Source organism: Ambystoma mexicanum, chromosome 11 (assembly GCF_040938575.1).
Source record: "Ambystoma mexicanum isolate Mex_15411 chromosome 11, UKY_AmexF1_1, whole genome shotgun sequence".
NCBI lineage: Eukaryota > Metazoa > Chordata > Amphibia > Caudata > Ambystomatidae > Ambystoma > Ambystoma mexicanum.
The window spans coordinates 1,315,458,553-1,315,483,227 of NC_090934.1; the positions used below are offsets into that span (position 1 = coordinate 1,315,458,553).

Below are 24,675 nucleotides of genomic sequence, written 5' to 3' on the forward strand. Positions count from 1 at the left end.
AACTAATGTTTCCTTTCTGCTCAAAATCTTAGACCGGGTGGCTTACTTGAAATTCCAAGAATTTCTGCAATGCAACCCACAGCAGTCTGGCTTCAGAGCCAAGCATGGCACAGAAACTGCCATGTTGGATCTCAAAGCCAATCTGGCCGGTATTATTGATCATGGTCATCCTGCCTTTTTTATGTGCTTGGATCTCTCAGCTGCATTGAACCTGGTCGATCACGCCTTACCTGTGACCAGGCTACAGGATCACGTGCACTGCACAGATTCTGCTACCCAGTGGATCTCCTCCTTTCTCTGACCTAGGTCTGCCAGAGTGGCTGCTGACGGCATTTGCTCCACTCCCTCAGCAATCACCTGTGGGGTTCCACAGGGGTCCTGTATCTCCCCCTCCCTGTTTAACGTGTACGTTATGCCACTACTTGCCCTCGTAGATGAACTGGAACGGTCAAGGATTTATGCCCATGAAGACCTTGCGATCAGTTCAATCTAGGACGCCATCCAGATTGGGATGATAGCAAAATTCACTCGCCCTCAACACAGGCAAAACTGAGCTGATAATGTCTTCCCCCAGCGACTCAAACTACACATGGACTACAAGTTCTTTACCATTGCGGACAGTAGAATCTGTCAACAGCAGTGTAAAGACCCTCAGGGTCACCCTTGACGCCGAGCTCTCCACGAAACTCCATGTGGCCCATGTCCTTGCCTCCTGTCGGTACATCACCAAACTTCTTAACTATATTCGCCCTTACATTTTTTTCAGCAAGCTCTCCCTTCTTGCCACTGCCCTTGTGAATTCCCGCTTGGACTACTGCAATAGTCTCTTACTGGGCACATCACAAGCCAATGTTAAATCATTGCTGACGGTCCTGGAAGCTTTTAGGGCCATTCATGGCCTGCCTCGGATAGACCATGTCTCCAAGGCAAGAAGAGGGCGTCACTAGCTCCCTGTTCATCATCACGTGACACACTTCTTACCCTGATCCACAAATGCCAGAACCATGAAGCACCTCAATACCTCATTGACCGCCTTAAGGTCTCCTGCCCAAGTTGTGTCCTTCGGTCTCAAGATTAGGCACTGTTGGTGCAGCCCAGATACAAGCTGACCAAATTCAGTGGAACCACCTTCGGTGTTCAGGCTCCTGCCGCCTGGAACAAGCTGCGGTCTGCCCTTAAGGCAATACAATCTAACAAAGACTTTAAAAAATGGATCAAGACACATCTGTTCAATCTTAAACCGGGCTAAGTCTTGCTGTCCTCCCAGCCTGATACCCCCGACCCTTACGGACGTGTTGTCTGTCTCATCTCTGTTCATTGTGCGCCAGAGGCCCACGGGCAAGCAGCGCTCTATACAAATTACAATAAATAAATAGCCATCCCGCTTTTTGTAGAGGAGCAGGTGGAAACATTCTCCCTGTTCTCCGCCCCCTTAGCACCATCCCATTGGAATGACAAAGAGCCACAAGTGGGAACCCGTGCATGAATACTTGCAATATTCCTGTACCACTTTGAGTATACAAAAGACGATATGGGCTCACCCAAAAGCTGACAGAGGAGGAAAGTTACCAAGAATGATGCCCTCTGCCGAGCTGTCGAAATGCAGCCATGAACAGAATGGATGTACGTTAAAACTAAGTTTAATGGCAGCAAAAGAATGTCATAAAAAACAAATAAGTACCTATGCTGAAACAATATGATGATGTAACTAGAGCCCTAAGAGAAATATGTACCCAATGATACAGTAATCATGAACACAAAGAAAAATGAAGTGACTCTCTGGTCAATAACTTTAAATACGCTGCAATGCAAGGTAGAAAGAACATATAGAAGAACAAGTAACTCTCTTACCTGGTAACGTTCTTTCGATGGGATGGTCCGACGACATATTCCATATCTATGACAGTAATCACCACAGCTGTGCTGCTTCGGAAAATCTTTCGGCGTCTGCATCCTGCGTCAATGACGTCGATACGCCGCCCTCGAGGACCTCCTCCGACGGCTGATGTCACTGGATGTTATAAGTAGGACGCCCGACGCCCGTAGCCTCAGTTGTAGTTTTTTCCCCAGAACGTGTGGCACCTGTCTTCTGCCAGTCTGACCACACAAAGCCTTGCAGCTTACGTTTCCGCAATCGCATAAGAAATTCTGTAGCGGGGAAGGCAGGGAGGGAGCGATATGGAATACTTTGTCGAACCATCCCATCGAAGAACGTTACCAGGTAAGAGAATAACTTGTTCTTTGAGGGGATTGGGTCCTCTGACATATTCCATATCTATGACAGACTCCCAAAGCAGTACCAATGCAAGGAGGTGGGAAAAGAATTTAGCAAAAGAAATTTAGAATGCCCAATCAAATTGCGGAGCAAAGGACCGCCTTGCCAAAGGCCAGAGCTGCCCACGGATGGAATTGAGGGAGTAGTGACGTACAAAAGTATGGACCGAAGCCCAGGTGGCTGCGTCACAGATGTTACGAATAGGGACACCCCTCTGTAGGGCAGTAAAGGCAGCCATACCCCTGGTAGAATGGGCCTGCAAGCCGACCGGTGGGTCCTTACCCACCGCTTGTCCCAAACGCTTACCAGCGTAACCAATGAAGAGTTGATCGTCCACTCTGACCCGGGACATGCGTGAAATATAAAAGCTTAAAGCTCTCCTAGGATCGAGCGTATGTAGCCTCTCCTCTTCCTTACCAGGATGTGGAGGAGGATGAAATGCCAGAAGAACAACCTTCTGGCCTAAATGAAATTCCGACACCACCTTCGGAAGAAAGGAAGGACGAACTCTAAGGACAACCCTGTCCTTATGAAACACAGTGAAGGGTGGCTTAACTGAAAGTGCCTTTAACTAACTCACTCTGCGAGCAGAAGTGACCGCAACCAAAAATACAGTTTTAAGAGTTAACAGTCTCAAAGGGCAAGAATGCAAAGGCTCAAATGGAGCACCCATCAGAAACTTGAGGACAAGGTTCAAATCCCAACCGGGCACCTGGAAATGTGACGGAGGGAACACATTAGTGAGCCCTTTTAGAAACTGAGAAATTAAATGATTTTAAAATAAGAACACTCTTCAGACGAGCGCTTAAATATGGACAGTGCCGCCAGGTAACCTTTAACCATACCCACTTGCAAGCCCCTATGGGCTAAAGAAAGCAAAAAAGACAGAACCACAGGAATGTCACATGCAAAAGGATCCACATTCTTAACCCTGCACCAGTCGCAGAACTTCCGCCAACGGCAACGGTACAGTGACTTAGTTGCGGGCCTTCTGGCCGAAAGCAACACCTCCATCACGTCTTCAGGGAGGTCCCAATCCCTATACCTCAACCTTTCAGAAGCCAAGCGTGAAGGTTGAGAGATCTGACCTCTGGATGGAGAACCTGACCCCCTCCCGTGAGAGCAGATCGTCTCGGTAGGGAAGACGATGTGGAGGGCAGATGGACAAGTCGAGAAGGTCCGGGTACCACGTCCTCCGGGCCCACGCCGGAGCAAGAGCAATGAGGATCATCCAGGAACCGAACATTCGTAATCTCCGCAGCACTTGCGGGATGACGGGTACTGGAGGAAACGCGTACAGCAGTGGGTAAGACCACTCCACCACGAACACGTCTCCTAAGGCTCCTTTTGGAGGAAATTCCCGCGAGCAGAACCTTTCACACTTCCGGTTGACACTGGAGGCAAAGAGATCCACCTGAGGGGTCCCCCAAAAGGCAAAGATCTCCAGGAGAATCTCCTGAGCCAACTCCCACTTGTGAGAAATCACGCCTGCTCAGAGCGTCTGCTGTCTCGTTTTCGTCTCTGGCCAGATGAACTGCCGAGATCGAAACTTCCTGCTGGATTGCCCAGAACCAGAGCTGCATCGCCTCCCTGCTCAGAGGAAGTGACCCTGCTCCCCCCCCCTTTTTGGTGAGGTAGTGCATGGCCACTGTGTTGTCCGTCCGGATCAGGACATTCTTTCCTCTCACAGTCGGCAGAAAAGCCTTCAGGGCAAGCCTGACGGCCCTCAGCTCCAACTGATTGATATGGAGTCTGGACTCTGATGGAGACCAACGACCGCTGACCGTCAACTCATTGGCATGAGCTCCCCCATCCCGTGTCTCTGGCACCAGAAGAATGCAGGATGCATGAGGCCGAGCAACCTCAAAAACTCAAACGCTGGGAGACTCTGGGCATGTTGAAACTTGTGCACCATCTGCTGAATGTGATGAGCCTTCATCTGGGGAGGAAAACACTGCCCGAGGGACGTGTCGAGCGCTGCTCCAATGTACTGGAGCCGCTGTGTTGGCATCAAGTGGGACTTCTTTAAGTTGAGGGAGAAGCCCAGCTTGTGGAGGGAGTGGCAGGTGACTGACAGATGATCCAGGACTTGCTCGGGAGAGTGCGCCCTGATCAACCAATCGACCAGGTAGAGGAGACGTGAATCCCCCCTTTCCTGAGATGCGCTGCCACCACTACCATGAGCTTGGTGAAGATCCTCGGGGCGGAGTTCAATCCGAACGGCAGGACCCGAAACAAAGTGCGAGTCGCCAACCGCCAACCTCAGGTACTTCTTGTGCTTTGGATGGATCGGCACATGAAAATAAGCGTCCTTGAGGTCGAGAGACACCAACCAGTCCTGAAGTTGAAGGGCCTGGAGGACTTGAGAGAGAGAGAGTAACCATCTTGAACTTGCCCTTCCTGAGGAGTTTGTTCAAACCGCGGAAGTCCATGATCGGTCTCAATCCCCTGTCTTTCTTGGAAATCAAAAAATAAGGGTAATACCATCCTTTGTTCCTCTCCGCTACAGGCACCAGTTCTATGGCGCATTTCTCCAGCAGGGATTGAATTTCCTGCGCAAAAGCGGATCTGGACTCTTCAAAGAGAGATTCCCCGGTGGATTGTCTTGAGGCCTCTGCCAGAAAGGAAGACAGTAGCCGTGGGCTAGGATCTCCAGAAGCCACACATCTGAAGTAATGGCACGCCACTCTACAAGATGCTGCGCCAGCCTTCCCCCAACCGGCGAACCATGGGACATGGCCTCATGACCGAGCTTAAGTGGCTGGGCAGTTGCCTGAGGGCAAAGAGGCAACTGCCCGAGCGGCCTTGGCACCTCGAGTACCTTGTTTTCCACCTCTGGCACTCCTACGGTGGCCCCTTTGACTGGCAGCTCCTCTCGCTTTACCAAAGGATGAGTAATAACAAAAGGAACCTCCCCTCCATTGCTGTCCCCAAGGACGAAAAGGCAGAGGTTATCGAACTGCAGCTGCCAACGACTTTGCTGCAGCTTTGGAGGTCTGCAACCTCTCAAGGCTCTCGTCAGACTTGCTGCCAAAAAGATGTTCCCCGTCAAAGAGCATGTTGAGGAGCCGGACCTGCACATCAGGAGCAAACCCCGACTTCCGCAACCACGCAAACCTGCGATTTACGGTGCTCGCCGCCATGGACCGGCTGACGCAATCTGCCATGTCCAGACCCGACTGAACAGCCTCACACATGGCATATCCTTGCCATCCTGGACCATAGCAAGGACACCATCCCGTTCATCCCCTTCGGGAATATGTTCAGCCGCTAAAGAAACACAGTTCCACAGAGTGTGCGTGAAACGAGACAAGGCACACACAGAGTTGGCCGCCTGAAGCGCCATACCCCCTGAAGAAAACACTTTCTTCGCCCAACCATCAAAACACTTGTCGTCCCTATCAGGAGGGATGGTAGGATACAACGCCTGCTTTGCTGGGGCCGTAGCCGCCTGCACCACCAAACTCTCCAAAGTGGGGTGCTTGGTCAAGTAGCAGGGGTCGCTACTGGCTGGGCGGTATTTTCGTGGCAAAGACTTGCCCACTGCCGGGAGACTCTCTGGAGCAGTCCAAGCCGCTGCCACCCTCCTCTGTAGAGCCATATGGAATGGCAGTACCGGGTCAGTTGGTGGACCTTGGTCGAGGATATCCGTAAGGTCATCCTGAAGAAAATCCCCTTGGGGAGCAGACCACCCCAAGTACTAGGTGACCCTCGACATAAGGCGCCGGTACGAGGATTCGGCATGGGTTCCAGGCTCAGGCCTACAGAACTCCAACTCCGGAGAGGTGTCCAGACCACTGCCGTCGTGCAGGGACTGACGCAGGTCCTCAATTTGGCTATGGCCCGAGAGAATCTCACCTGGCACCGTATCAGGAACCATGCCATCATCATAGTCCTCATACACCTCTGAGATGTACTCAAGAAAGCGGTAAGAATGGGGAACAAAGCCATGCTTGACCTTGGCCAGAGCCTTTCTAGGGGGTTCCACCGTGCCCCGGGGTACCCCTGTCAAAACAGCCTCGAAAGGCGTTGAATGAATCGACGCCAAAAGGCGGCGCCGACAGCATCGACGGCGTCGACACAGGCCTCGAGGGCGGAGCCCCGAGCGTGTCCCTCGACAGCCTAGGCACCGATGGCGTCGACGACTTCTTCGGAGGCAGAGCCTCGAAAGAGTCAGTCAACGATCGCGGCGCCACAGGCGTCGACATCTTCCTCGAAGACACCACAGGTGCACACGGTCTCGAGCGCATCATGGACCGGGACCTGGAACGGGCATGACGAGAACAATTCCCCTTGTCTGAGCGGGACCTTTCCCGCGAATCGTGCCGACCACCCGAGCCAAAAGGCGTTCGAGCGGTGTCTCTCGACCGATCAGGACGGACCCCACTCGGAGGCGGGGACGGACCAGTGCCCTGCGATGCGAGAATCACTAGCATTTTCTTACCGAAGGAAGCCCATTCCTCCAGCGTCGCATTCTTGGTGGGATAAGCGACCTGCCGACGGGCGGAGTCCTCGGATGAGGACGGGGAAGGCGACCGATGACGGCGCTTCCGGGATTGCCTCGAAGAGGCAGAGGAGTGGCGGGACCTACTCCAGGGCCGGATCCCACTAGACTTCCGACAACGATGCGGAGAGTCACCCCTCGAATCGTCCGTCAAAAGCCCCGCAGACCTCGACTTCCGTGGCTTGTGACAGTTTCTTCTTGCACTCCCGCAAGGCTTTGGACTTAAGCGACTGGCAGTCGACACAATCATCCGTGTCATGGGCCTCCCCGAGACACCAGAGGCAGGCGTTGTGCGAGTCCGTCACCGACATCTTGGACCCACAGTCCCCGCACTTCTTAAAGCCTGGACGTGGGGTGGAAGACGAGGTAGACATCACGAAGGATGACTTCACAAACGAACAGGTTCGAAGAACCGATAAAGAACAGAAACTCCAAAGAGTCGAGGCGCGCCGAGATCTCCGAAGCGAACACGTTCGCGGAAAAAACAGAACCTACGGGGTTCGTGCGTCCTACTTATAACATCCAGTGACAAGGGCCGTCAGAGGAGGTCCTCGAGGGTGGCGTATCGACGTCATCGACGCAGGCGCTGAAAGATTTTCCGAAGCAGCACAGCTGTGGTGATTACAGTCTTAGATATGGAATACGTCGGAGGACCCAATCCCCTCGAAGCTTGCTTATAGAGGTATATATTCAATGTTTAGGATGACGGCTTATGTCAATCAACCCAGCTACCTCAAAATACGGGCCCAAGATCATGAAGTGAAAAGACAATGAAGAGGCAGTTTTTCCCTTGCTAAATAGAGGAGTACATTGGCCTAGGACCAAGGATGCTATTTTGAGAGATGAAGGCTAAGAAGGAAGGGAGTGAAACAACAGATCATGTGTGTAGGACATATTTCTCAAAGATTAGGAGTAACAAAAACATTTACAGATGGTAAATATTGGACAATTAAAAAGGTATAAAGTTTATATGGGATAGAGTGAGCAAGACTCTAAAGGCCAAGAGGAACAACTGCACCCAGTATAATTGAATTAAATGGTGTTAAATACACTGTGGTAATGGACAAATTCATGGTCCAACACGTGATGAAGAGCTCGCAAACAAGGGCTAATCATTAAGCTTGAAACTAAGATAATGGTGTGCCTACACTCCCTTGAATGTTCCAAGGAAGTGCAGACTGGCAAGGTCAATCTTCAAACAGAGCACACTGGCATAAGGCCTACCGATGAGAGGATAGACTAATCGGGAAAACAAGGGGAGAGCTGACATATCTCAAAGCACCAGTGTTTCGTTTCTATGTATGTGCTGCTAGCGAGCCGAATGTCCAAGGTTGGTTTTGGGTTGCCAACCAATCAGAAAAGCCTGCCATGCACTTTTACATACAATGTTGCCAAGTATTATTCTGCTGCCATATTCTCTGCTGGAAACAGTATACTACTACGGATGTAGAAGTAGCTCAGGGCGTTTCCTATAGACAAGGGGCCGCCAATGAGAGACTAACATTTAAGCATTCTATATTTAGACATGTTCCCCGAATCCAATCCCACCCCACAATAGGTTTTTGTAATATGCCACGTAGGTTGATGTTACAGATGACGCATCTAGCATTATATAAACTAAGTATAATCAAGAAGTGTGTTCCTGCATACATCGTTTGATGAATGACGATTAACCCTGCTTTCCTTCATTGAGATGAAAGCAGTATTTTACCATCTTCTTTATTATATAGTCTGTCCGGTAATTTGGTCCGAGACATTTTGGGCCCGATTCATGGAATCGGGCGCAGAATGGCGCAAGGGCAGCATGCCGAGAAGGACTTTGCGTGAGCCATGGTGCAGAGAAATAACTTGTGCAGCACACATATACATGGATTTCCAGAGGCATCACTTGCATTTGCGCAACAAACAGCAAGCTTAGCGAGGAAAGTCCCCAACACGCCTCCACGTACACCAAAAAGCTAGTGAAATGCCTAACACAGCGCAATCCTTCACTCCATCCCAGCATAAGCCTCCTCCAGCTAAATCGCGCGAAAACACCCCGCTAACCCCAGCCGCACCCTAGAGAGCGCCTACATCTCGCAATCCCCAGGCCAAACTGCAGTGTAATCGTGCGAAAAACACCCCAACTCTGGGTGCTCCCCACAGAAAACAAGTGGCCTCCCGCGCAAGGCCAGCACCTACACTTCCCAAGCAGTGGGTTTGTACCTCGTAATCCCCTGCAGGCAGCCCCGACCAGACTGGACACCGCTTGCCCCCATTACCCGTGACACCACCCTGCAGGCAGCCCCCTCCAGACGAGACACCCCCACCCCAGCCCCATCCCCTGTTGCCCCCTTGCAGGCAGGCCCCACCGGATGGAACACCCCCACCCCAGAGCCCATTACCTGTGACACCACCCTAGAGGCAGCGCCCACCAGATGGGAAACCCCTCCACCCCAGACCCCATCACCCTCGACACCACCCTGCGGGCGGCCTCCACCAGAGGGGACACCCCCACCCCAGCCTCATCACCTGTTGCCCCCCCCTTGCAGGCAGACTCCACCAGACGTGACACCCCCACCCCAGCCTCATCACCTGTTGCCCCCCTTGCAGGCAGCCCCCACCAGATGGTACAACCCCAACCCAGCCCCATCACCTGTTGCCCCCCCCTGCAGGCAGGCCCCTCCAGATGGGACACCCCCTCTCCCATTATCCGTGACACCACCTTGCAGGCAGCCCCCACCAGACGGGACACCCTTACCACAGCCCCATCACCTGTTGCCCCCCCCTTGCAGGCAGCCCCCATCCAGACAGAACACCCCAACCCAAGCTCCCATTACCCGTGACACCACCCTGCAGGCAGCCCCCGCCAGACGGGACACCCCCACCCCAGCAGCAGCAGCACCACCACCACCACCTGTTGGCCCCCTCTGCAGGCAGCCCCCACCAGATGGGGCACCCCCTGACCCCATTATCTGTGACACCACCCTGCAGGCAGCCCCCTATGGATGGGAAACACCCACCCCAGCCCCATTACCTGTTGCCAACCCTGCAGGCAGCCCCCTCCAGATGGGACACCCCTAGGCCCCATTACCCGTGACACCACCCTGCAGGCAGGCCACCCCACCAGGTATATCACCTGCATGCTGTACCCTGACATTGTGACACATCACTGCAACAATTGTGTATTGTGCACCTGGACCAGCGTGTTGTGACATCAGCCCAAATATCCTCAGGAACATGTATCCTGCAAACCAAAATTAAAGCATTCACCTGGGCCACACCCATGAGCGCGGCATCTGCTCATACACAATTGCTGGCTGTAACCATCTCCCAACACACACATGTGATTGTCACAATGTCATGTCATCAATCCCCTAGACCAAATGTTCAACAATGACACAAGCAAACATACCCCCAACGTGTGCCACAAGAAAAAACAATGGACTGTTGTCTCACAGCCTGAGCCTCATTGAGCTGCTATTTTCAGAAGAGATTCCCGAACCAACATCACCGGTCCAGGCAGGTGTGAAGGACATTGCAATCAGAGTGCATGACTCACAAACACTGCTGCATTGGTCAGCCATTGTGGAATATAAAGAAATGCCACTGGTGTATCCCAGTGCAAGAGGATGTGCAACACCTGAGATAATGAATACTGTAGAAACACCTTTTGGTGAAGGAGAATACACTACATGTGTGTTACACAGCATTAAGTAAAGCATGTGCCATTATCGTGAACATGTAACACTCCCACAGTCACCCCACCCACCTTCATCCCAAACACAGTGAGGGCTAACGCAGAGTGATGCAGCACATGTGAAAGGAAATAACATTGGACAGTGCACACCCATACTCCCATTTCACACACCAGCACCATTCAGCTACATGTGTACACTGCCCTCTGAAATAAACCCAGCAACAATACACATGTATGTAAGCAACCACACACATGACTACCAATGGTCAGAATCAGGGCGACTAAATGGACTACCAAACAGGCACACAGCAAAATTAACTGCTACAAACAATGACTGAGTAAATAAAATAATATATTGTACAGTAGTATCACTTGCATACAGAATAAAAAAAAGTAAAAAAAAAAAACATGTGCATAGTTTAAAAAATTGTTAAAATTGCAAAAAAGAATCCATACAGTCTGGTGAACCTGAAAACTGAAACACACCATAAAAAACTATGTACAAAATAAACATGGAGGATTGTCCAATTAGTCCTCTCCAAAACAAAATGAAAAGGAGTATTTTCCTAAATGTCTGCTCCAAATAATATAAAAAACCAAAGGAAACTTATATCTACAAAACTATTTACACAGACAGCGGGCTAGTCCTCTTCGTCACCAATTTCACACAATGTCCGGTCCAGGGCATCATCGAGCACTGCGTCTGCTTCCCCCAGGCTGGCCTCTGCTCTTTTCTGAGGGCTTGCAGGGCCTCCAGCATGGTGCTCTCCATACACTCCAAGTTTCCTCCAGGATGGTAACCCACCTCCTTCCCGGATGCAGCGCAATCTCCGCCCTGGCGGACTCTCGCCTCCAGAGCCCGCTGCCTCGATAGCGCTGCCCAAAAGTGCACGAACATGGAAGACATCCTATTCCTCAGGTCCACATTTGCTTCCTGCCGGACGCTGGATACCTGCCCCCTCACGATTGTATGAGTAGAATAGCCTCCTCCTCAGAGCCTGCTGCTGCCATAGCGTCCGGAGCCTGCTTCATGTGGACACCCTGCGGGCTGATGAAATTACCCAGAGGTGTCTGGCCCGTGCCCTGCTCCTGGGTGCCTGCTCTCCCTCCATTGCCATTGCTCCTGTCGTTGCCAGGATTGGCATGGTGACCACCTCATCTGATCCAGTGTCGACTCCCAACTCAGGCAGGGATGTTTGCTCCACAGACGAGCCAACATGGGTGGGAGTAGTGCACAGGGGGCCCTGGTGTAATCTGGGCCGGAAGGCGCCCCGGAGGATGACTGGAGCACAGAGGAGTAAGACGAGGAGGGGTCGCAACAGTGGACAGGCCACGCAGCACATTCGAGGCAAGGAATGCTACTAGCCTGTTTAGGAGACGTCGGACGTAGTCGTGATGATGTGGAAGCACCCAACGGGAAGCCCGCACTTCATCACGAATGTCACCGGAAAGCCTCCCAAAACCGATCAGCAGGGGGGACCACTCTGTCCTGAATGGCAACAGCTGCCGGCATTGGGGTGTCGGTCTGGGTGGAAGCATCCGACACCTGTGGCTGGGAACGGGCTGAGGCATGTTGGCAGGTGCATAAAGCTGTAGCCGCTGTTCCAGGGACATGAATTTTCACGGGGACACCCACTGTGACCTGCACAGCCCCCCACTACAGAAGTCACACCCACCTCACCACTCCCGCCTGACCCCATGGCCTGGGTTACTACGGTCCCCTGCCCCCCCCGCCCCCTGCTATCGAGGAGTTCACGTCCACTTTGCCATCTTGGACTTCCCCTCAGCAGCTGTGGCCGATGGTCCAGACGCAGCACCAGCCTCCTCGCTCCCAGATGATGTTGTGTCCAGGGGGCGTGGCTGGGCCTTGCACCTCTGCCTTGTGGAGGCATCCCTGGTGCCTTTCTCCACAGCACCGGCTCCACCCTCTTCTTCCAACGCAACTGCAGATAAGGAGACATAGAACACAAACATCAGGTAAGTGCACCTATGTGTGCTTACAATAAAAAAAAGTCACATGTAGTACAGTGCTAATGGGTACAACCATCATCCCCCTCCACAACACATGTACATACATGTCAGTACATCACAACAGACAACAACATCCGGGGACATGGCACTGTCACAACCTATAAATCGTGCATGCTACACACACATCCATCATGGGCACATACACATGTCATGCACACACATCACCTGACAGTTGTCAAGCAGTGCATTGAGCAATAACATCCGAGTACCCTCAATGCCATTCACACAACATGACTACATCACACATTGAAATGCACCCGTTTCATCCATCCATGACTGATGTCCAGTCACACAATCACATCTTTGACACATACACATGAACAGCATGCATGCACATAAGGTTGCCAACACCACCTCATCCGTCACACTTGTCACACGGGCACGTCTCAGACACATGTAACAAACCATGTGCACGTTGTCATATGCTGCAGTACAATACACAATGCAAATGTAATACCATAGAAATGACACATGGTTCGCAGCACACATGTAGAGCACGGTTTGTGACATGCATGCAGACATACGTACAAGACGCATACTTGCTGTAAGGCCAAGATGCACACTCCCAACATACACGAACATGCACTGTATAGCCCAGCAACACATGGACACTCACCCAACGACTCCAGACATTGTTGCAAATTGCTGACCTGGGTGCGCAGCGCCAGGTAAAGCTTCTCCAGGAACCGCATGTCAGTGGTGTTCATCCAGCCCCTGCGCCCCCCTCGGTTGGCACCGGCCTGAAGGAAGCGCAAGGCCTTGATGTAGGTCCTGGGTTTTAGATCCTCCCAGCGCTTGTGCACATGTCGGAAGTCACGGACTGCCTCCCCCTCGCCGTTGATGGCATCCACGATCCAGTCCCAGATCAGCCGACGTCCTTCTTTGCCGACTTGCGTTGGTGCGTTGAAGAGGGCATCATAATGCCCCAGGATCTGGTCCACCAGGATGTCAACTTCATTGGCACTGAAGTGAACAACCCTCTGCCTCGCTGCCGTGGGGTTGCCACTTACCCTTGATGTTGCTTGAGACATGGCAACCCCCGAGGCAGGTGTGGGTGGGCAAGGTGGTCCTGGGGCTGGGCTGTAGAGCGGTGGTGATGTACAGGCACGTTGGGAGTCTTCTGAATCTGCTGAGGTGGTCAAAGGGCCAAGGACAGGAGCACTGGCAATGGCTGCACAGCAGGCACTCAAATTGCAGGGCAGGTGGGCAGCAGGCATACAGTGGGCAGGCAGCAGAAGATGGCTCCGTAGGAGGCAGCTCAGGGCAGTAGGAGGCAGGTAAAAAGGCTTATAGGCAGGATTGTGGGTCTTCTGTGTCTATTGTGTGGGCAGCAAGAAACAGAGTGATGGTTACTCTGCGCATTCTAAATTAGCACGGACACGTGAAATCAGAGGAAAGGCCCTCATTACGCAACTTATGTGACACGCATGTGTTGGCTTTCATATTCGGGATAAAGAAGTGCGTACCAGAAAAGTCAATCGTACGTGTGATTTGGAGTGGACCGACAAGTGCATTACTGAGAGTTTTTGGGTGCCACGTAATTCGTTCACTACTGTGACAGTGCAAACCTATTTTGGTGGGGATTTGCCTCCACGCACATGAGCTTGTAGTTTTTGTTTTTATGAGGCTAACCGTGAGTCACATACGCATTATTCATACTCTGGGTGCCCCTGTGTACTCATGTCCAGAGCCATAATCTGAGCTGCAATATTAATGCTTCAGGGGATCCCAGACCCGGCATCCATTACTTTGTAATAGTGCTATTACACCCACAGGGATGTCAGTGTCATGCTACTGTCTTCAACGCTTCCTGGTGATCTACTACCCTTCTGTACTCATGCATTCCTCAGTCTACTTATCCCTGTGTGTGAAGCACTTAGGTATTGTAAGGGATGGTGGTCGGCACATTTGCTATGCATGATACATTCTGTGTAGTAGACTCACTCTCACCCGCACATTGAGCAAGAACTCCTTAGGGTCACATTGATCATGTAGTCCCTTCTCTTCTACACTTCTGTTTTCCCACTGGATTGTGTGCTATTGATGCAGTAGCATGCATCATGTACATGTGCCTTATGTGTCCTTAGTGCCCTGACCAGAATTTATCATGTGAAGTACTGTGTATGTGGTGTTCTTGCTCACAAATGACTTACATTAGAGTGTTTTCTTTCCTTTCGTGCCCAAGATGTTGTCCATGCAGTAATTGCAAGCATTACCCTTAATGACATGACCGGTCGCTTGCACGTTGTATGCACTCCCACAGCATTGTGGCCTTGTCTCACCTTCCAGTGATTTTCATCATGTATTTGTAGTTTAGATTGTCCGATTGATCTGTGTTAGTGAATGATTGTCTACAATCACCTTTCTCCAACCTGTTGTCCTGTGTGCCCTTGCAAGCTTTTTGGAATATTGGATGTATGCTTGTCCAATGCAAAACATGTATTATTTGGAAATGTGCTTCCATGACTGTGTGTAGTGCAATATCCTGATAATAAGCATGTGATGTCTGCCTTATCCAGGAATTGGTATAGTTTGGAGGGTAAATCATGTTTTTGTTTGTGTACCTTTTTGGCTTATGTTCTGTCCTCCCAGTTTCATGCAGCATGTGGATTGCAGTGTGCATTGTGTATATAACAACATGTAATGATTGTGGGTGTGTTGCTTGCAAATGAAATTTTGCTGCATGTGAATGATGGGTGCAGACAGTGTGTGTGGAATTGAGGGGTTTGAGTGTGTTTGTTGCGGTTTGCAATAGCATGCAGTGTACAGATTTGACTGCATGCGTGCAGAGACATGTTACTAGCTGAATAGGGACTTGTGGTTTGCATGTGTTTCAGTTCACTAAGGGGTGTCTGTGTGTCTTTTATTGTTTGTATGCATTTATGTGTGACATGTCAATGTATCATTCTTTTATTTCTCTGCATATCCTTACGTCTGGTGATGATGGATATGTCATAATACAACTTTGAGGGCTACACTGAATGACAGGGTACAGGTAAGATGTTCTTTTACATTGATCGTTATGTACGGTTTCAGTTTTAAACAGCGGATTACTTGTTGTCATCCACCAACGCAGCTTGTGTACACTACTGTGTGTATGGTGTACATGTTTCAAGGTTCAAGCAACGGTGTGGTTCACCTCATTACTTCCACACATCCCAAGCGGACATCGAAAACAAATTCTTCTATGTCACATTCATACTGTGGTACTAAACAGGGATTTGAGCTGTCCACCTGGTGATTCTACGTGTACATGACTGCCTTGGCATGTGTGATGATCACCTCTGACTTCCAGTGTAATGTGGTTGACACACGGACTGTCGTTCAGGCTACCCTCATCTGCATCATATTCATCACTCATATCTAACTGTATGTCCACGACTCAGTCATGGTGTGCTGCAAACACCCTCTGCCTTAATGCCAGTAGGACAGAGATAATTTGCATTGGAAACCCTGGTCCAGCTTTGACATTTTCACAGTGGCCACACTCTCTTGGCCCTGCACGGCAAACACATACATGGATGTTGACATTTGTGGTCATCTTCAACTCCACTAACTCCTTCTCATGTAACTTTTCAGATATCTCTTGTGAGTACAACTATCAGCTACACCTCCAGAGTGGTCCAGTGCCTTTTCCCACTTTCAAGCAGCAGGTCACAGTGTCCATAACCCTGGTTGTCTCCAGGCTGGACTACAGCAACAGGCTCCTTATTAACCGCCCAGCTTCTAATCCACCCACTCTATGACAGGACCATTACATGACCACAAAACTTAACCTTGTGCTCTAGAGCAGGGAGCACATCTGTGTGGCACTGAAATGCCTCCACTCGCTACTCGTGGCTGCAAGTGGAAAATTATAGTAACTGCATTTTCCACAAGCGTTTGTGGAGCCTGAAAACTACCTATCTGGAACGATTCACACCTAAATACTCTCCCTCACAAACACTCCACTCTTGAACCTCCAACATTCTTTGAGTGAGCAAGTTCTCGTACAATATATTGGGAGGAAGATCTTTATCCTCAGCAGGGGCCTCCCTCTGGAAAGGCATCCTTCTGCACTCTGCATGTTGTATAATCACCTTGACTTCATGCAAGTCCTCTGGGGGTTTACTCTTCCTTCTCTCTCCTCTTCCCCGCTAAAGTATCCCTCTGCTCTATCCCTCGCTCACTCAATTTCTACATTCAGCTCAATGACTGGCCGCCTGATGTAGCTCAGGGTCTCGCAGATCCACGGCACCCCCAGCAGTGTGAGGCACACTTGTCTCAGGGACCTGCACTGGCCTCAGCCTCACTGCACTTGTGGAATGGCCCTAGTGAGTTGCATCTCTGTTCACTTACCTCCACCTCCACGCATTGGATGCACTTTGAGCACCCCCGAACATGTTCACACACTCCACCTGCCACTCCCCTGTAAACGTCTGTACACTTGCTGGTTCTGTTGTACAATGACTGTTATCTGTCTGTTCCACCCTGTCCTCACTCCCTACATGATGGCACATTGAGTCACTCGATAAACATTGAGGATTTGCTGTCCAACAGATTCACTCTTACATCCCCTGTTAATAGTATAGTAAGCAATTACTCGCCCTGTACAGACTATTCGGGGTCTTGGAAATTGAGGACTCTGAACTAGTGTTTTGCAACTTGCTCCATCCATCGTTGAGCGGTTTTAGACACTTGGCTTATGTATTGTACATTTATCCATCTCCTTTGGCCTTACATAGCATACCACAGTCTGGTGATCATTTTACATGACATATGGGATGGTTTATGTGACACACAGGTGATTTGATGGCTAGTTCGACCTGCTGGTAGTGGCATACTCCCTCTTAAATGTGAATCTTTTGGAAACACAATATGAAATTTGTTTTACTTCCAAGGGATGCACACAATACTGCACTTCCAAGGACACATGCTCAGGGTGGTTTGATGGGCACAGATTGGCCCTTTGTCATGATTGAATGGTACCTGGAATGTGCCAGGGCTGTGTGCACTCCACAGGGGATGGAGTTTAGGTGACAAATGTAGCTACAAGCTGGGTACGGGCTGCCTCGCCACGTGCCCATTGACTAGCCATACGCAAGTGGCGTGCATGCGGTTGGGGGCACGACCATGTCCACCGGTACACCACACTGTGTTGCAACATTGTGCAGGACACATGCTGCCACAATGATCCTGAACACTACTTGTGGTGCATATAGCAACTCACCACCAGAGTGGTCAAGGGAGCAGAAACGTGACTTCAGCACTCGGAATATGTGCTCGTCTATGGCTAGAATTGTAAAAAGAGCTGTGTTGTATCTTACCGGGGGGGGGGGGGTGTCAGGGTTCTGTATTGGCATCATCATGTAGGTGCTCAGAGGGTAGGCACTGTCCCTTGGAGAGGTGAAAATATTTGTCATTGGTGTGCATTTGTCTGTGTGTGATATGCATGCATGTGCAGGGGAATTTATACTCACCAATGAGCCATGTGTTTCCATGCCTCCCAGCTTCCTGGGCCTGGGTGTAGGGGTGACATTTAGCATATATGACTATCATGGGTGGAGCCTGGATAGTTGGCATATACAAAAGTAATGATGCCCTTGGCATCACATACAATCTGCACATTGATAGGAGTACCAGTGTTTACGATTGCAATATATGTGCTCTGTAGCCCTGGGTGGACGTAGAGACACATGATAGCAATCGATGGCACCAGCAATTTAAGTGCGATCCCCCCAAGTGCAGACTGAAGGGCGTGCAGTCATTATCGCCAACACCTGGGGTAGGCAGCGTGACTGCGTGGGCTGTGAAATGCACCCAACGATGGCAGTGGTCTGCTGAAATGACCCAGTGGCCAAAAAAATGCATTACACTGAGCACCTTTTGCAAGGGGCTCAGTGCTTGGGAGCGCAGGGTGGGTGATGTAAGGGCATCTTCCCACTCTCGGACCATGAGGTGGAAACCTATACCTTGCGTTGGTCATCAGGCATCCCAAAAAGGCTGGTCCTTGGTAGAAAAATCCAGGCCCGGGCCATCCTCCTCCTCCTGCGGTGTCCCACGATCACTGCTGCGAGAAATGTACATTCATTGTAGCTGTATACATGCGTTTGTCGATCGCGCAGGCTTTTTATGCATTGGTTTGTGTGCACGTTTACGCCAGCTATCATGTGGCGTACTCGTTTCAGGATTTGCACATATTTTTACTCGTGCCATTGAAACCTGTTCTATTCCATGAATAGAGTTATTTAGCACACGTATGACCGTTACGATTATTTGACTGTGGGACTTTCCTCGCAACGCCCACATTTTCACTTGTTGTTCCCCATTCCAAATGTTCTGCCTATTTTTTTAGGTGACTGCGCAGACCCGGCCGGCCCATCGCTAGGAGTCTCGTGCAAGGCGTTCGTGGTGTCGCAGTTATGTGTTGGACCGGCGCGGATTCCTCACAAGTCTCTGGTAAGCCCTGTCCATTGTGTTCCATGAATCGATATACGGGTGCTTGCGCACGATTTCGGTGCAAGTCCCCAATTTTCTGCGCAAATAATTCCATGAATCAGGCCCTCTATTGCTAATTCCATCTAGCACAAAGACGTTTCAAGGTGCTAGAGCACAACAGCGTGAGAAGGATGCTCACGCATCCATTGCAAGGTCGACAGTATCCTTCAGTCTATTAAGTGTTCGGCCTTTCCCTCGATTTCCATCATTTCACTGCAGTTTTATGCACGGTGGGGCATATTATGACAGCCCCTTCACTTTTGTGTATTTCCTGCCTAATCGTGGGATTTTGAGCAATTTAACCGAAAGCCAATATCGCCATTGGAATCCTGTTCAGGAGCCTGCACAATCAGCTTTGTTAAACCAGCCCAGATTATGTGTCACCGTTAGTGTTCTTGCTAGGTTACATCTACAACAGTCAATTAGGCTCAGACAGGAACCTGGACTCCTCTTTATGTACAGCAAAGTTGGGGAAATGCCGAATATTTGTACTTTTGGAGTACACATTTTTCACCTAAAACCAATTTTTTCCATCCCTTTTGCCTACTCTAGTTTTCCCCGGAAGAAACAATTGTTCTATGTATCGTAGAAGAACGGTCAGAAATATGTCTCAGCTACTTTATACACCTTTAAGACTCTGGGCAAATTGAAACACTTAAAATATTGCTATTTCACTCCAATTTGTGTCACAGTGAGGTCAACTAGCAAATGCTTCACTGTCACCAGACTGCACACATTCAATTGATGTCTCACTACCACTGCAGCTACCATCAGGCAATTGCATGAGTTGCTCTGCTCACATATTGAGCGCACCTAAGCACCCTATGCTACCCTACTCACTCGACTGACCTAGACAACGGCCCCCAAGGGCGTTCAACCCACAAGCGCTTTCAGATCATATCAATGATATATAGAGCGCTATATACATGCCAAATAACAATAACTGCAGGATCATGTGGCTAAAAAAAGTTTCAGAAGATAGCTGGCACTGCAGAAGATCTACCTAAAATGAGAAATCTATGAGAGGAAGGAATCCATGAGAACAATCCATATAATTACCATTTTTGCACACGAAAATTAGACTACCCTCCAGTTTAACAAATACATATTTCGATTTTTTAATAGATACATTTTGGTCACCAGTTGAACTATTATGACAAATAAATTACCTTGCGCACAGTTCAAGGTTGGGGAGGGCGTACACCATCCCTTTGAAAGACTGATCATTACTTTTGAAGGCAAGTACCTTGATAGCAAACAATTTTGAATACAACTTCTTCTATGCAGGCCTGTTTCTTTATTGCAATTCCTTTGGTTTATAGAGCAACCACTATGCAAACCGAATGCAATAAAGGGACAAGTTGGCAGTTTTACTGGTTTCTTGTAGAAGCGTTGTTTCTCTATTGCTAATAAATCGAAATAAAGAAATACAGATCTAGATTCCACACTATTTGCAATAAGGCATACCTGCACAGAACACACTGGCATAATCCAAACTGATTTTGATACAGGGACTGATTTGCTGCATCATTATTGCAACGCATTTGGATTATGCAGGTTGTGCCCCCTGCAAAATGGACAGTAAGGTGCAAAGGCACAAGCCAATAAAGTGCCAGTACATACACACTAGGATTGTGAGCCAAAATGTTTCTAACACTGAATCCTGGAATTCACTTCCAGTGGAAAGTGTGCTTTCGGTTTTAGATTTTATAGTTGACATGTTAATTTCCTGGGCATTGGACCACACCAAAGTATTTTGGTTACATGCAACAAATCATTCACATTGTAGATTAACTTACCACCAGCTCTTCACAACTTGCATCAACTGGAAGAAGGTTCTTTATTATTGCTGTGTCCTCGTGCAGATGTTTTAATTCAAAGGCAAACTGTCTCATACAGGTGTCCCCCGATGTGCGGAAGTTTTGGATCACTTTATCAACTGTGTCAGAAGATGGTAAAAAAGCAGACAGCTTGGTGATTGCTGCCATAGCCCACACTTTGGTTTCCGATGTAACTGAGATATGCTGAAGTAATTTATATAGCTTTGACATTATTATTTCAGGGTGCACATCACTTTTCAGGTATGAATATTCCCCAAGTACCTGGTAGGAAGCAAAGAGAAGTTATTGAAATACCTTCACAGTAAATCTATGAGAATCCATAGATCCCATTACAGAACTAGATCTTATTGTAAATGTGGAACCGTTAACGGCTCTAGTTGAAACACTAGGACTAGAACCTCAACGACAAATGAAGGCTAACTTTTGTACCATATTGGATCGTTTTGTAAACCTATGGCAATACTAAGAACTGGATGTTGGTCAGAATTAAGTCCCCCCCAATATTTTGCATCACCAATGTCTTTTTGGTGGCCTGGGGGACTTCTCCTGAAGCCCCCCTGCTATTAGGTTCCTTTTTACCTTAATTAAGGTAAAAAGGTTTGCCCCCCAAGGTTCACATTCCCGGGAGTGCCGCTTAGGCTCCCAGTGATTTCCCTTGGGCAATTCCATCACTCAAGACAGGTCAGGTTTTAGGGAGTAGGTTGGTGGCAGCTATACTTTAGGCTTCGCTTGTAGCCGAATTACTGTTTTTGGTAGTTTTTGGGTTATCAATTTCCTTTTTTTTATTAAATAAAAAAAAGGAGTGTGGGAGCCCCTCTGCTGAGAACGAACATGGGTCAAATACCCTGTTATATGGAATTTCTTCCACTCGGGGGGTCTACAACCACGTTTTAGCTCACTGCACCCTTCACAGAGGAGAAGAACAAGTTACTCTCTTACCTGGTAACGTTCATTCGTTGGGATGGTCCGACGACGTATTCCATATCTATGACAGGTTATCAGCACAGCTGCGCTGCTTCGGAAAATTTTCGGCGTCTGCGTCCTGTGTCGATGATGTCGATATGCTGTCCTCGAGGGCCTCCATCGAGCCGACGTCACCGGATGTTATAAGTAGGACGCACAACGCCTGTAGCCTCAGTTGTAGTTTTTTCCCCCAGAACGTGTGGCACCAATCTTCTGCCAGTATGACGACCGAAAGCCTTGCGGAAACATCAGCTGCAATCGCATAAGAAATTCTGTAGCGGGGCAGGAAGGGAGGGAGCGATATGGAATACGTCGTCGGCCCATCCCATCGAAAGAACGTTACCAGGTAAGAGAGTAACTTGTTCTTCGAGGGGATTGGGTCCTCCGACGTATTCCATATCTATGACAGACTCCCAAAGCAGTACCAACGTATGGAGGAGGGAAAAGAATTTAGAATATAGAAATTTAGAATGCCTAATCAAATTGCAGAGTAAAGGATTGCCTTGCCAAAGGCCATATCCTGCCCATGGATAGAATCTAGGGAGTAGTGTCTAACAACAGTATGGACCGAAGCCCAAGTGGCCGCTTCACAGATGTTGTGAATAGGAACATCCCTCTGCAGGGCAGTAGAGGCAGCCATGCCCCTAGTAGAATGGGCCCGTAAGCATACCGGAGGGTCCTTACCTGCCAAGCGTTAACATTCAGAAATTGCCAAGATAATCCATCTAGACAAAGTCTGCTTAGTAACAGCTGGACCCAAACGCCTTCCAGCGTAACTAATAAAGAGCTGATCGTCCACTCTGACCCGGGACATGTGTGAAATGTAGAAACTTAACCCTCCTAGGATCCAACCAATAGAGCCTCTCCTCGTCCTTACCAGGATGCGGAGGAGGATAAAATGCCGCAAGAATGACCTTCTGGCCTAAATTAAATTCCGAGACAACTTTTGGAAGAAAGGAAGGACGACTCTAAGGACAACCCTGTCCTTAAGAAACACAGTGAAGGGTCTCTTAACTGAATGCCCCTGCAACTCACTCACTGTGCAGGCGGAAGTGACCGCAACTAAAAATACGGTTTTAAGGGTTAACAGTCTCAGAGGACAAGAATGTAAAGGTTCAAATGGAGCTCCCATTAGGAATTTTAGAACAAGGTTGAAATCCCAACCAGGCACCTGGAAAGGTGATGGCAGAAACACATTAGTAAGCCCTTTGAGAAACTGAGAAATTAAAGGAATTTTGAAATAAGAACACTCCTCTGACGAGCACTTAAATATGGACAGCGCCGCCAGGTAACCTTTAATGATACCCACTTGCAGGCCCTTGTGGGCTAACGAAAGCAAAAAAGACAGAACCAAAGGAATGTCACATGAAAAAGGATCCACATTCTTAACCCTGCACCAGTCGCAGAACTTTCTCCAACGGCAACGGTACAGGGACTTGGTTGCAGGCCGTCTGGCCGAAAGCAACACCTCCATCACGCCTTCAGGGAGGTCCCAATCCTTATACCTCAACCTTTCAGAAGCCAAGCGTAAAGGTTGAATGATCTGACCTCTGGATGGAGAACCTGACCCCTCCTCCCGTGAGAGCAGATCGTTTCGGTAGGGAAGAAGACGTGGAGGGCAGATGGACAAGTCGAGAAGGTCCGGGTACAACGTTCTCTGGGCCCATGCCGGAGCAATGAGGATCATCCGGGAACCGAACCTCCGTAACCTCCGCAGCATTTGCGGGATGACGGGGACTGGAGGAAGCACGTACAGCAGTGGGAAGGACCACCCCACCACGAACGCATCTCCAAAGGCTCCTTTTGGAGGAAATTCCCGCGAGCAGAACCTTTCGCACTTCCGGTTGAAACTGGAGGCGAAGAGATCTACTTCAGTTGTCCCCCAAAGGGCAAAGATCGCCAGGAGAATCTCCTGAGCCAGCTCCCACTCGTGAGAAATCACGCTCTGCCTGCTCAGAGCGCCTGCCGTCTCGTTTTCATCTCCGGCCAGATGAACTACCGAGATCGAAATTTCCTGCTGGATGGCCCAGAACCAGAGCTGCATCGCCTCCCTGCACAGAGGAAGTGATCCTGCCCCCCCCCTTTTTGTTGAGGTAGTGCATGGCCACTGTGTTTGTCAGAATCAGGATATTCTTTCCTCGCACAGTCGGCAGAAAAGCCTTCAGGGCAAGCCTGATGGCCCTCAGCTCCAACAGATTCATATGGAGTCTGGACTCCGACAGAGACCAACGACCGCTGTCAACTCGTTGTTATGAGCCCCCCATCCTGTGTGGGATGTGTCCGTCACGATCGTCACACCCGGCCAGGGTAGCCAAAATGGAGCCCCCCTCATCAGATTGCCATCGACGGCCCACCACAGAAGGTCCTGGGAGAAAGAGGGCGGCACCTGGACGGGGTCCGACATCCTGCCGGATGACTGACCACTGCATCTTGAGTGCCCATTGCAGAGATCTCATCCGCAACCTGGCCTGTGGCACCAGAAGAATGCAGGATGCCATGAGGCCGAGCAACCTCAAGAACTGGAACACCGGGAGACTCTGGACATGCTGAAACTTGTGCACCATCTGCTGAATGTGATGAGCCCTCCCCTGGGGAGAAAAACACTGCCCGAGGGACGTGTCGAACACTGCTCCGATGTACTGGAGCCGCTGAGTTGGCGTCAAGTGGGACTTCTTTAAGTGGAGGGAGAAGCCCTGCTTGTGAAGGGAGTGGCAGGTGACGGAGAGATGATCCAGGACTTACTCGGGAGAGCGCGCCCTGATCAACCAATCGTCCAGGTAGGGGTAGACGTGAATCCCCCCTTTCCTGAGATACGCTGGCACCACCACCATGAGTTTGGTGAAGACCCTTGGGGCGGAGGCCAATCCGAATGGCAGGACATGAAACTGAAAGTGCGGGTCGCCAA

General features: G+C 49.8%; 1 protein-coding gene across 4 annotated transcripts in view; it reads right to left on the bottom strand.

The window, feature by feature from the left end:
* AP4E1 (adaptor related protein complex 4 subunit epsilon 1) overlaps positions 1-24,675 on the bottom strand; it is an 822,644-nt gene that overhangs the window by 338,903 nt on the left and 459,066 nt on the right. For all 4 annotated transcript variants that reach the window (XM_069624813.1, XM_069624815.1, XM_069624816.1 and 1 more), the window contains one exon: positions 20,766-21,068. In XM_069624813.1, coding sequence (XP_069480914.1) covers positions 20,766-21,068 — 303 coding nt within the window. The remainder of the gene's footprint in view (positions 1-20,765; positions 21,069-24,675) is intronic.